The sequence below is a fragment of the Rhinatrema bivittatum genome, chromosome 1, assembly GCF_901001135.1.
Source record: "Rhinatrema bivittatum chromosome 1, aRhiBiv1.1, whole genome shotgun sequence".
NCBI classification, from domain to species: Eukaryota; Metazoa; Chordata; class Amphibia; order Gymnophiona; family Rhinatrematidae; genus Rhinatrema; species Rhinatrema bivittatum.
Window position 1 is genome coordinate 238,923,660 of NC_042615.1, and position 13,027 is coordinate 238,936,686.

General features: G+C 38.7%; 1 protein-coding gene across 2 annotated transcripts in view; it reads left to right on the forward strand.

Moving 5' to 3' along the window:
• PTCD3 (pentatricopeptide repeat domain 3) overlaps positions 1-11,752 on the forward strand; it is a 189,088-nt gene extending 177,336 nt beyond the window's left edge. For both annotated transcript variants that reach the window (XM_029592766.1, XM_029592767.1), the window contains 3 exons: positions 382-423; positions 879-1,037; positions 11,346-11,752. In XM_029592766.1, the coding sequence (XP_029448626.1) occupies positions 382-423; positions 879-1,037; positions 11,346-11,424 (280 nt within the window). In that variant the 3' untranslated portion in view covers positions 11,425-11,752. The remainder of the gene's footprint in view (positions 1-381; positions 424-878; positions 1,038-11,345) is intronic.
• Positions 11,753-13,027: the final 1,275 nt, after the last annotated feature.

Below are 13,027 nucleotides of genomic sequence, written 5' to 3' on the forward strand. Positions count from 1 at the left end.
CCGAAATCCGAGCGGCCTTGGAGGGAACTTTCCTTCCGACCCCCCCCCCCCCCCCCACCACCACCACCACCTTCCCCCCCCCCCTCAACCTCTGTTGGCGAAGTTGCGCCTGCCGGACGAGTGCATGTGACTTATATAGGGCTCTTGTGAGTTGTTGCCTTCAGGGATTAACAATAAAGATGAGTAATTTCACTATTTTTTTTTATCCCATGATTTTCTTTCAGATTTTTAAAAATTTGTTCATCTGCAGTTTGTTTCATTTTTAGTTTATTTTCAGATTCATTAGCAGTAGCCTTAAGGGATCCAAACAATGTTAATATTTATTTTCTTCTAATAATTTATTTTCTTCTAATAATTACCGAAACCTTTTTTTTCAAACAGGAAAATGCTGGAGCTCTTCAAAAAGAGTAACCGTGTCCCCAGGTTAGTTCATTAATAAATAGTAATATGTACCCCTCTTGTTCCCTCTGTGTATATTTATGTATTTTATGTGCATTTATCTATAATGAATTTGTATGAGATAATTTGCATATAGTGGGTTTCCAATGTGTACAACTGTATTTGAAGTATATTCCTTGTGGATATCCTAAACACCCAACTGTCAGTGGATCAGTAGAACAAATGTGTGTACCACTGATCTAATTTAACTCCCTGCATGCTGGAAGATGCATTTTCTCCTTGTTTTTAGCTTAGATCCTCTTACTTTCAATAGGCTTTGATTACAGAGTTAAATTTGATAGAGACAAATGATTGGTAATATCATTTGACAATTAGATATTAAGCACTCCAAAGCAAAGGAAGTAAATTATGAATAGATACCACATTTTTTTTTTAGTTTATGTGGAATATCAAAGGTGGTGTCTGTTTCTCCTTTGTAGTAACCAAGTGATGAATGAGTTCTTGGATTCTGCAAAACAGAGCAATAACAAAGCTCATGCTGTCCACTTAGTCAAGATGGCTGCTGGTTTTGCCTTACCAGCCACTGCAAAACTTGCAAGAAGAGTGATGACAGAGTTTGAACTCTCTGAAGAACAGAAGTAAGTTTTCACTCTGCTGGCTTTTAGTACATTAGCAGGATATGTATTTACACGAACTATATAAGTGCATCCATCTAAAGAAAATGAAATTGTGCAGGTTTTAATACTAGTGGATCTAATGCTAACCTTCTTAAAGCATTGCTGTGATCTCGTAAATCCTAAGTAATAGTACTAACAAATGTTTGTAGATTCATTTTATAGTTCAGGCAAATCAAATGCACGTCACTGCTGTTCCTCTTTGCTTTTGCTGCAAACTGAAAGGGAAATGAGGAAAATGGGAAAGGTGAGGGAGGGAGGAAGAAAGAGGGCAGAACAGATGGAAGGGTGAACCATGGAGGAATGAGTCTTAAAATGGAGACAAATCTTAGAAGTGCAGAGATGGAGGGGGGAGAAAAGCAAAGTTAAGAAATAGAAAAATGAGAGAGTACAGGTGGAGAAAAAAGAAACATAAGGAACATAAAAAGAAGAGCCAGGAAATGAATTAGGAAAAGAAGAGAGCTGGTGTTAGTTGGCATATAAGAATTTATATACTCATCTACCCACAGTGGTAGAAAATCAGAGGAGTTGCTGGCATGCAATGTCCTGGTAAAGCACTGATACAGTGCTTTGTAAGTCTTCACGTTCTGGTGTTTAAAAAATACAAATCAAAATACATTAAAGTAGGAATTTGTTTCAGTGATCTACATAACGTATTCTATACTTTCATGATGAAAGAAAAATTATAGAAATATTCCAAAGTAATCGCTACCCCTTTTGCAGCAATAACAACCATGAGTTGTTTAGAATAAGTGTCTACCAACTTTGCACAGTGGGATGGTGCAGTTTTTGCCCATTCCCTGTACATACCCGGATCAGTCCAGACAGCTGGGTTTTGCCTCCCTTCCTCTTAAGCCTGAGTGCTGCCTGCGTCCCTTCAGTATTTCTATGTCTCCAGCAGATGGAGGTGGTGCAAAACCTGCGGTCCTGACCCAGTTTGGGGTTTAAAAAAATAATAAATTTGGAGAACAGTCTCTGAGCAAAAGCAGGACAGAAGGGGGGGATGTGACATCATGCGCTGAGATGGCAGCTTAATTCTTGAGCTCCCGCCGTTTCCCGACAAATCCACCAGCATCTGCACTTTGACAGCCCAAATAGTATCCGCTATTGCCTTGAGACAACTTCAATCGCAGACATGACGACCAGAAAGAAAAATCTTGATTTTCAACTGTTCTCCTTTCATAAAGAAGGTAATCTAGATGCGGGTGGCCTAACAGATCGAAAGGCAGGGGATCAAGATGGCGCCGGTTCGCGCTCCCTAGCCCCGACACGCACAAATCGTGCCCTGAGCAATCCGATACTCAAACTTCGGATCATCCTACTAGGGCTAAATTTCGAGACTGGTTCGCTAGTCTCAGGGCAGATATTAAGGCCTACTGACAAGAGCTGCTAGCTCACGTCGAAGAAATGCAGTAGGACCTCGCGTCTCTGGGACACCAGGTCGATGAACTAGATGTGCGTTTGGATGGACAAGCAGAAGAATCTTCCTTAAATAAAACTGCCTGTGAAACCCTGTGCTCGGACACTACCCAATTAATTACAAAAATCGCAGACCTAGAAAATAGAGCGCGCTGGAGCAATCTCCGTTTTCGCGGCTTCCCCGAGGCGTCTGCTTCAGAAGACCGTCATGTACTCATAAAAAAATTTTGCTCTCACATACTACATGAGACGCACAACTCCGATGGCTATGAGTTCCCAGAAATAAAATTAGACCGCACATAGGGCTCTCGGGTCACCTCAGCCCAATTGATCCTGAGACATAATAGTGCTCCAATTAGTCCTAAATGTGCTACTTGCTAACTTCATGGAATGCCCCCTAGTTCTTCTATTATTCGAAAGTGTAAATAACCGAGTCACATCTACTCGTTCAAGAATTCTCATGATCTTAAAGACCTCTATCATATCCCCCCTCAGCCGTCTCTTCTCCAAGTTGAACAGCTCTAACCTCTTCAGCCTTTCCTCATAGGGGAGCTGTCCCATCCCATTTATCATTTTGGTTGCCCTTCTCTGTACCTTCTCCATCGCAACTATATCTTTTTTGAGATGTGGCGACCAGAATTGTACACAGTATTCAAGGTGCGGTCTCACCATGGAGCGATACAGAGGCATTATGACATTTTCTGTTCTATTAACCATTCCCTTTCTAATAATTCCTAACATTCTGTTTGCTTTTTTGACTGCTGCAGCACACTGAGCCGACGATTTTAAAGTATTATCCACTATGATGCCTAGATCTTTTTCCTGGGTGGTAGCTCCTAATATGGAACCTAACATCATGTAACTACAGCAAGGGTTATTTTTCCCTATATGCAACACCTTGCACTTGTCCACATTAAATTTCATCTGTCATTTGGATGCCCAATCTTCCAGTCTTGCAAGGTCCTCCTGTAATGTATCACAGTCTGCTTGTGATTTAACTACTCTGAATAATTTTGTATCATCCGCAAATTTGATAACCTCACTCGTGTTCCTTTCCAGATCATTTATATATATATTGAAAAGCATCGGTCCAAGTAGATCCCTGAGGCACTCCACTGTTTACCCTTTTCCACTGAGAAAATTGTTTACCCTTTTCCACTGAGAAAATTGATCATTTAATCCTACTCTGTTTCCTGTCTTTTAACCAGTTTGTAATCCATGAAAGGACATCTGTTATCCCATGACTTTTTAGTTTTCGTAGAAGCCTCTCATGCGGGACTTTGTCAAAGCCTTCTGAAAATCCAAATACACTACATCTACCGGTTCACCTTTATCCACATGTTTATTAACCCCTTTAAAAAAATGAAACAGATTTGTTAGGCAAGACTTCCCTTGGGTAAATCCATGTTGACTGTGTTGTATTAAATCATGCCTTTCTATATGCTCTACGATTTTGATCTTGAAAATGGTTTCCACTATTTTTCCCGGCACTGAAGTCAGGCTCACTGGTCTATAGTTACCCGGATCACTCCTGGAGCCTTTTTTAAATATTGGGGTTACATTGGCCACCCTCCAGTCTTCAGGTACAATGGATGATTTTAATGATAGGTTACAAATTTTAACTAATAGATCAGAAATTTCATTTTTGAGTTCCTTCATTACCCTAGGATGCATACCATCAGGTCCAGGTGATTTGCTACTCTTTAGTTTGTCAATCTTGCCTCCTACATCTTCCAGGTTCACAGTGATTTCGTTCAGTTCGTCTGACTCATCACTCCTGAAAACCATCTCCGGAACTGGTATCTCCCCAACATCCTCATTAGTAAACACAGAAGCAAAGAATTCATTTAGTCTTTCTGCAATGGCCTTATCTTCCCTAATAGCCCCTTTTACCCCTCTGTCATCTAATGGTCCAACCGATTCCCTCACAGGTTTCTTGCTTTGGATATATTTTTTAAAGTTTTTATGCCTCTATGGCCAACTTCATTTCAAATTCTTTTCTTGTCTTATCAATGTTTTACACTTAACAATGCTTATGTTTTATCCTGTTTTCTTAAGATGGATCCTTCTTCCAATTTGAAGGATGTTTTTTGGCTAAAATAGCCTCTTTCACCTCACCTTTTAACCATGGCGGTAATCGTTTTGCCTTCATTCCACCTTTCTTAATGCGTGGAATACATATGGACTGCGCCTCTAGGATTGTATTTTTAAACAATGTCCAAGCCTGTTGAACACTTTTAACCTTTGCAGCTGCACCTTTCAGTTTTTTTCTAACTATTTTCCTCATTTTATCAGAGTGTCCCTTTTGAAAGTTTAGTGTTAGAGCTGCAGATTTACTTATTGTCCTCCTTCCAGTTATTGGTTAAATTTGATCATGTTATGATCACTGTTGCCAAGTGGCCCCACCACCATTACCTCTCACCAATTCCTGCGTTCCACTAAGAATTAAATCTAAAATAGCTCCCTCTCTTGTTGGTTCCTGAACCAATTGCTCCATGAAGCAATCATTTATTACATCCAGGAACTTTGTCTCTAGCAAGTCCTGATGTTTCATTTACCAATCAATATCTGGGTAATTGAAATCTCCCATTATTATTGCACTGCCAAATTGGTTTGCTTCCCTGATTTCTCTTAGCATTTCATCATCTGTCTGACCATTTTGTCCAGGTGGACTGTAGTATACTCCTATCACTATACTCTTACCCAACACACATGGGATTTCTACCCATATAGATTCTACTGAGTATTTAGTCTCTTGTATGATCTTCATCTTGTTGGATTCTATACCCTCCTGGACATAAAGTGCCACACCCCCACCAAGTTGATCCTCCTTGTTAATGCGATATAATTTGTACCCTGATAAAGCACTGTCCCATTGGTTATTCTCCTTCCATCAAGTCTCTGTGATGCCAATTATGTCAATCTCATCATTTGCTGCTATACACTCTAACTCTCCCATCTTACTTCTTAGACTTCTGGCATTGGCATACAGACATTTCAAAGTGTGTTTTTTGTTTGTTTTAACAACCTGCTTTTCAGTTGTTTGGGATAATTCGGAAATCATTAGCTTTGGTGATTTTTTATATATAGGCATATGGGACTATGTTTGCTTTTAATGGGAACCTCTCTTGGGATGCCCTAACTCTCCTGTTTCATTAGTATCCTTCAAGGATACATTTCTCCAAACCATGCACTGCTGAGTGACTGTAAGCTTTCCCCCTTGTTCTAGTTTAAAAGCTGCTCTATCTCCTTTTTGAAAGTTAGTGCCAGCAGCTTGGTTCCACTCTGGTTAAGGTGGAGCCTATCCTTTCGGAAAAGTCTCCCCTTCCCCAAAAGTTTCCCCGGTTCCTTACAAAGCTGAATCCCTCTTCCCTGCACCATTGTCTCATCCACGCATTGAAACGCTGGAGCTCTGCCTGCCTCTGGGGACCTGCACGTGGAACAGGAAGCATTTCAGAGAATGCCACCCTGGAGGTTCTGGATTTCAGCTTCCTTCCTAAAATTCTAAATTTGGCTTCCAGAACTTCTCTCCCACATTTTCCTATGTCATTGGTGCCTACATGTACCACAACAGCTGGCTCCTCCCCAGCACTGTCTATAATCCTATCTAGGTGATGCGTGAGGTCTGCCACCTTCGCACCAGGCAGGCAAGTTACCAGGCGGTCCTCACGTCCACCAGCCACCCTGCTATCTACATTTCTAATAATCGAATCCCCTGTGTTGTCTTTTCTCCAATCTAAAGAGACCTAATCTGTTTAGCCTTTTTCCAGAAGGGAGTTTTTCCATCACTTTATCATTTTTGTTGCCCTTCTCAGTACTGCTTCTAAATCTGCTATGTCTTTTTTGAGATGGGGTGACTAGAACTGCACACAATATTCCAGGTGCAGTTGCTACATGTACCTATACAAAGGCTTTATGATATTCTCAGTCTTGTTGTTCTATTCCTGTCTAAATAATTCCTAACATTCTATTTGCCCTTTTCTCAGCCACGGCACACTGAGCCAAAGATTTCAAGGTATTGTCCACAAGGATTCCAAGGTCATTTTCCTGGGTGGTGACTCCTAACACGGAACTCAGCATTGTGTACCTATGGTTGGGATTATTTTTCCTTGAGTTTATTGCTTTGCACTTTTCCACATAAAATTGTATCTGCAATTTAGATGCCCAGTCTCTTAGTCTCACAAAGTCCTTCTGCAGATCCTCACAATCCTCTGCTGCTTTAACGACTTGAAACAGTTTTCTCACATCTGCAAATTTGGTCACCTTACATGTTCCCTTTTCCAGATCATTTATGAATATGCTAAATAGCACAGGTCTCAGTACAGACCCCAAGGCACTTCACCAACAGAAGTTGTATCTTCTGTTTTCTGTCTTTTATCAATTTACAAAAGTACACTGCCTCTGATTCCATGACTTTCCAATTTCCTGAGGAGTCTGACATGAAGGACTTGTCAAATGCCTTTTGAAAATCTAAATACACTATATCAACCAACTTACCTTTATCTGTGTGCTTTTCTTCAGAATAATTTAATAAATTGGTAAGGCAAGATTTCCATGTGCAAAAACCCATGTTGACACCTCCCATTAAACCATATCTTGTCTGTGTGGTCAGTAATTGTTTTTAAGAATAGCTTCTACCATTTTACCCAGTCTATAGTTTCCTGGATCACATCAGAACTCTTTTTAAAAATTGGCATTATAATAGCCATCCTCCAGTCTTCAAGTACCGTGGCTGTTTTAAATAGTAGGTTTCAAATCATCAAAACCAGGTCTGCAATTTCATGTTGGAGCTCCTTTACAACTCTGGGGTAGATACCATCAGGTCCTGGTGATTATTTGTTCTTTAGTCTGTCATTCTGATTTATTACATCTGCAGTTTCACAGCGATTTCATTTAGTTCAGTCATCACCATCAAAAAAATATTTCCTATAAGTATTATCCTGACCACCTCAGTAAAGACAGAAGCGAAAAATTAGTTTTAGCTTTTCTGCTATTTTCTTGACCTCCTTCTTTTACCCCTCAGCCACCTAGCAATTCAACTGACTCCTTCACAGGCTTTCTGCTTCAAATGTGCTTGAAAAAGCTTTTATTTGTTTTTACCTCTATGGCAAGCTTCTTTGTGTTTTGTTTTATTTAGACATTTTGTATATCGTTGTTCCACATTCATAGTTATAACTCAACAAACAAACAAAGGTTGGCTACAGAGGCAGGCATTAATATCTATCGAGAAATGTTTTAGTACATATTAAAATCTAGTACATAAGGCAAAGAATATGGATTAAAACGACATGTTTTCACATTTTAGTGAGTTGCTTTGAGAATCATGTATTCTCTTATTTGATTTATTCTTCATGATTCAATTATCTTTTGTTCTTGTCTTTGCGGTTCTGTATATTCTGATGTTTTTTTAATTCTTTATTTTCTTAATTTTTCCAAAATTCTTAGTCAAAAACTTAACATACATGGAATATCGAACAAGCATAGAAGAAAACAAATTAAATACAAAGGAGTAATATAGGCAATCGTTCTAATAAGACCTCTAATAGGGGCCCGTATTAAAGTTGAAAAATAAGAGGGAATATGACCAGAAAATCTTTATAAATCCGCTAAATCTTGGACTCTATTAACAATTTATTAAGAGGAAATAGATAAGGGTCTTTCTCTATTTTGCACCTGTTAGAATGTACGAGAACCTACATTTACTTACCTTAGTCTATGTGCCTATTTGTAAACCATTGCGATGGTATATAACTTAGCGACGGTATAGAAAAGTTTTTAAATAAATAAAATAAACAAAAATCTTCTAACCGATCTGGATCAAACATATTTAAGAGTGCCTAGTTTAACTAAACATTTACATGGATATTGAAGAAGAAGAAATGTAAGACCTATATCTAACACTAGCTGTCTTTTTTTGCAAAAAAAAACCCACTTTCCATCTCAGCTGGGTGTTTTTGCTAGATCAGGAAATATTGCAAGCTGTTGGCCACAGAACCTTTTGTCTGAGGCACGAAAAAATATTTTCATGGTCCAGATTCTATCAGGTTCCAGGGCAAATACCACCAATAAGGTGGCAAATCCCTCAGTATCGACTTGAGAATCCTGGAGTATAGCTGTTAAATTATCTAGTACATTAGGTTGTGTTGGGGGATTACTCAGAGGTTCAACAGATGGTCTAGAGGAAATATAAGAGGCCTTGGTAATAGGAAGAATAGTATCATATGGTACCTCTACGTAAAATTTCCTAAGCATTTCAATAGGTGAAATACCAGATGACTTAGGAAAATTTAGAATTCTTAAATTCAATCTCCTTGAATTATTTTCTAAGATTTCTAACTTACGTTCATTAAATTCTTGCCCTTTAATCAAAGCTGTGTCACTTTTTCCTGATGTTTCACATTGATTTTCCAAATTAGAAATATGTTCTGTGTTGTTCTTAATAACTGTATCATGCCCCAAAACCTGAGGATGGATAGAGCCAACAGCCGTTGAAATATTTTCAATTTTTGACCCAAGAGAAATTTCCAGTCCCTTGATAGCAGTCCAAAGTGTTTGCATGGAAATCTGCGCAGGTATCTCAGGAAGATTAGAAAAAGTACCAGGAGCAGATGTCACCAGGGAATTAGAAACATCTGACACAGCCTGAGAGTCCAACATAACAGGTTCCCCATCACAGGAGAAGCCTGTAAAGCACTTGAAGGCTGTAAGTAATTCTCCTGTGAACCTGTTAAAGGCACAGAGTCCAATCTAGGTGGCAGGCGGAGGCCAGGGCTAAGGGAGGTGGAATTCCTTGAGATAAAAGCAGCAGTAGCCTCCATGCCAATCTGAGGCATCCCTGATGATGTATTGGTCCCCAAAGACTGCAAAAACCCATTGATAGTCGGTTGGAACACAGGAGTGAGAGGAACTGTGGGGTTGGAAGGGAAAACATGAACAGTCCCTTTCCTCTTCTTCCCCATACGATTCGACGAGTTGATGCACAGTGGAAATAAAGGGAGAGAAAGGGACTTACTTGGAGGAGTCTTCAAAATAGGCAGCAGTAGGAGTTAGAAATTCCCGAGTTGGACAAAGCCGCGTGCCCCTTTGGCGCACTGCTGCAGGGCCAATTAAGAAGGCCCCCTCTGGCATCCCAGGATGATGTCAGGGTGCTCTAGGCTGTCCGAGGCTAAAGCTCCGTCGGAGCAGGTCGAATTACGCTCTGGGATCAGCTGGTCGGAGCCGCCTCTCCTCTCCCAGTCTCCATATTCTGATGTTTTAAGTTAAATTATATGTTTTGAATAGTCATGTTTTTAATTTGTTTAAATTTATCAATACTGCTGCCTGAACCTCAGACCTAGGTCCCCTGGATAGCTATGTGTAAGCATCTGCATTTTCACTAGGACTCCTTTTCAGATTCTCTCTTAGCATGTTAAATTACTTTTATGTATCTCATTTATTAGTGCTTATGCCTTTTCTATTTTGCTCATTTGGGTCTGCTTTCCATTTTTTGAAAGATGCATTTTTGGCCTTAATTACCTGTTTCGCCTCATTAAAACATGCCAGCAGTCATTTGGCTTTCCTTTACCTTTTTTTAATGCATTTTATCTGGGCCTCAAGAATGGTAATTTTAATCAGTGTCCACACCTCCTGCAAACATCTTGTGACTTGCTCCTTTTAGGGTCCTTTTTCCTAACAAATTTCCTCATTTTATCATAGTCTCCTGCAATAGTTTCCCTTAGTTTTTGCCCTCTAGTGGTTATGTCAAATTTAATTACATTACAATCACTGTTGCCAAGTGGATCCACCATCTTTATCTCTTGCACCATAATCCTGTGTTTCACTGAAAACTAGATCTAATGTAGTTTCCCTTTTGGTTGGTTCTGTATCTACAAATTTTACCTCACTTACTACTCTGGTAATTGAAGTCTCCTGTTACTGTATTGCCCATTTTCCTATCCAGTCAAATTTCTGTTAGCAGTTTATAATCTGTTTCCTCATCCTGGCCAGATGGGTGGTAGTATATCCCCACTACTATACTCTTCCTTTTTACCCTGGAAATATCTATCCACGATCAACTTGTTAGGACTTAACAACTTATTAAAAAAAAAAAATTAGTAATGAATCAACTGGAAGTGTGTCCAAACTTTTTCACATACCATATTCACTTTTTTTTTATTTTCAATCTGTTGCAATCAGAAAATGGTAATTTTGCATTAAAAATTGCAAAAAGATGTATAACTTTCTTCCTGTGAGCAAGTGGGTCTCACAATCTTTGAATCTTCCCACTTACACCTCAGTTATTTCCCATCGGTTTCATATCCAGGCCAGTGAATCTATTTGTATCATAATATGATCTGACTTTAATATAATCGTATGGTTTTTTTTGGTTAAAAAAATATATATATTTCAGGTGCGAAAACTGTACTTAGCAACAAATGTCCAGTTGTGATGTCATAAAATTTTCAAAAATTCTCATTCATATATGAATCCCATTAAAAAAAAATAAAAAAAAAAAAAAAAAAAATTAAATATTTAGTTTCACTTGTAACATGATAGAATCTCGATGGGCTCTTCACTTATGCTTGGCAAAGTTCCCCAACAGCATTGTAGCTTGTTGCCTGCTTATCAGGTTTTTTTGTAATCCTTCTCAAGAAAGCTGTGATCCTCATGCCAACCCTACTACATAATACAAAACCTGGAAAATATGTACATGTCTTCACTTGGCTAAAATTGTACGATGTAGCTCTTGCGTCGGTTTCATTTCACTTAGAGATTCATAGAAACATACAATTTGAACAGGGATGCCTAAACATTTTGAACAGAGCTGTAGCTATTGAAACATGTTAGTTGATGCCATCCATCTATCTTTTGTAGGAAAACTCTGGTGGATTTGGATGTACAAAGCAGTGACAGCAGCGACAGCGATGATGACAGTGACCAGGAGCAGAAATAATTTCTACAACTTTTCCTGTCAAGTCCATGGAAGCTGTTTTCAAGGGAACCAAAACTTAAGTGATGCAGTTTGTAAGCAGGGTTTAATCACTAGCTCCTGGATCACATTTGAGAGAGCTGTGTCAGGAAATAAACTAATCTTGTACAGATGTATACTAAATAGGGTTGTTGGTATAGAATAGGTAAAATAAGAGAAATTGCAGTATTTGTGTTCAGCTGCACGGATTTTCTCATGCCAGTGCACCAAGTCTGCATTATTCTGATTTTCTCACTTTACACAAATTCAATGTGCTGTGTACAGAATAAATTATTTTATTTGGCAAGTTGAATATTTTATTTTTTTCATTCTTATAACTGTTTAAAATTTTAGCATACAAATAATACTACACTTTACTATTTAACAAAGGGGTGTAAATAGAAAAATATAATACATCTGACAATGTACTAGAAACACTTTACCATTGCTAGAAGTATTACAAAATGGTACATCTTAATTACCAACCATTATTCAATCTCTAATACTGTCTAAATATCTTTGCAATTCCCATTCATTAATGTTCCCAAATTTTTGTACCATTTACTAATCGGCTGTCTCTGGGTTTCTCATACTACTTTGGTCAATAATATATGGAGATACCTTTTTAATGAAAGTATTCCATCCCACTGAGTTTGGGATCAAGGTACATGAATATTCAGAACTTTATTCAGCCCTCTCCTAATTCAAAAATATATATGGAATGGTTCCTAATTTAGATGAAATTCCTGTCTAAGGGATTGAAATGTTTTGAGACAATTTTCAGTGCAAAGTTGCTCTACAAAAGCAAGACCTTGCACTCCCCAGTCTCATATCTCTCGCATAAAGGTGCTTCCAGATATGTATTTACATTTGCATTTATTGAGATTTATTAGTTGCCTAACACAAAAAGGCCTAAGCAGCATTCAAAGATTACAAAAACCAGGAACCCGGAGGGGAAAGGCGACTTCAGAGTTAATAATTAGCCATCTTGAATAAGGTTTTCAGAAGACCTCTAAATGTTTTAATACAGATACTAATTCACAGATGGACAGGAAAGGAATTCCATAACACTAAAAAGGCAGACCCCCTAGTTACAAAGAGGCCCATTTTAGAGATGGAACACCATGCAGGGCTCTCTGGGAAGATCTTAACTGTCAGCAGGGTTGATGCATTTTGAGTAAGGCATTTGACCAGAGGCACAAGCCCAAGTGAGTTAGTTTGAAAACAGGCCAATTTTATACGCAGTTCAGGCAACCAATGTAAATGTATGTGTCAGGGTGATATCCATATGTCGTTTGACACCAGAGATCAAACGAGCAGTAGTATTGAGAAGCAATTGAAGAAGTTGCAGAGTAGTGTCAGGGAGGCCAAGATAAAAGCCATTACAATAATAGATAAGATCTTATAGTTTCACCAATTTTGCCTATCTCCCCTGCAATTCCTAAGAATTTACATACCTGAAATCAAATCTGACATATATGAGCCAAAATATCTACCCAGGGTAGATCTATTTGCAGAGACAGTCCCGAAAGGGATAAAAATAAATGTGACCAGTTCAACAGCATTCATCTGCTCCTTTTCTAAAAGG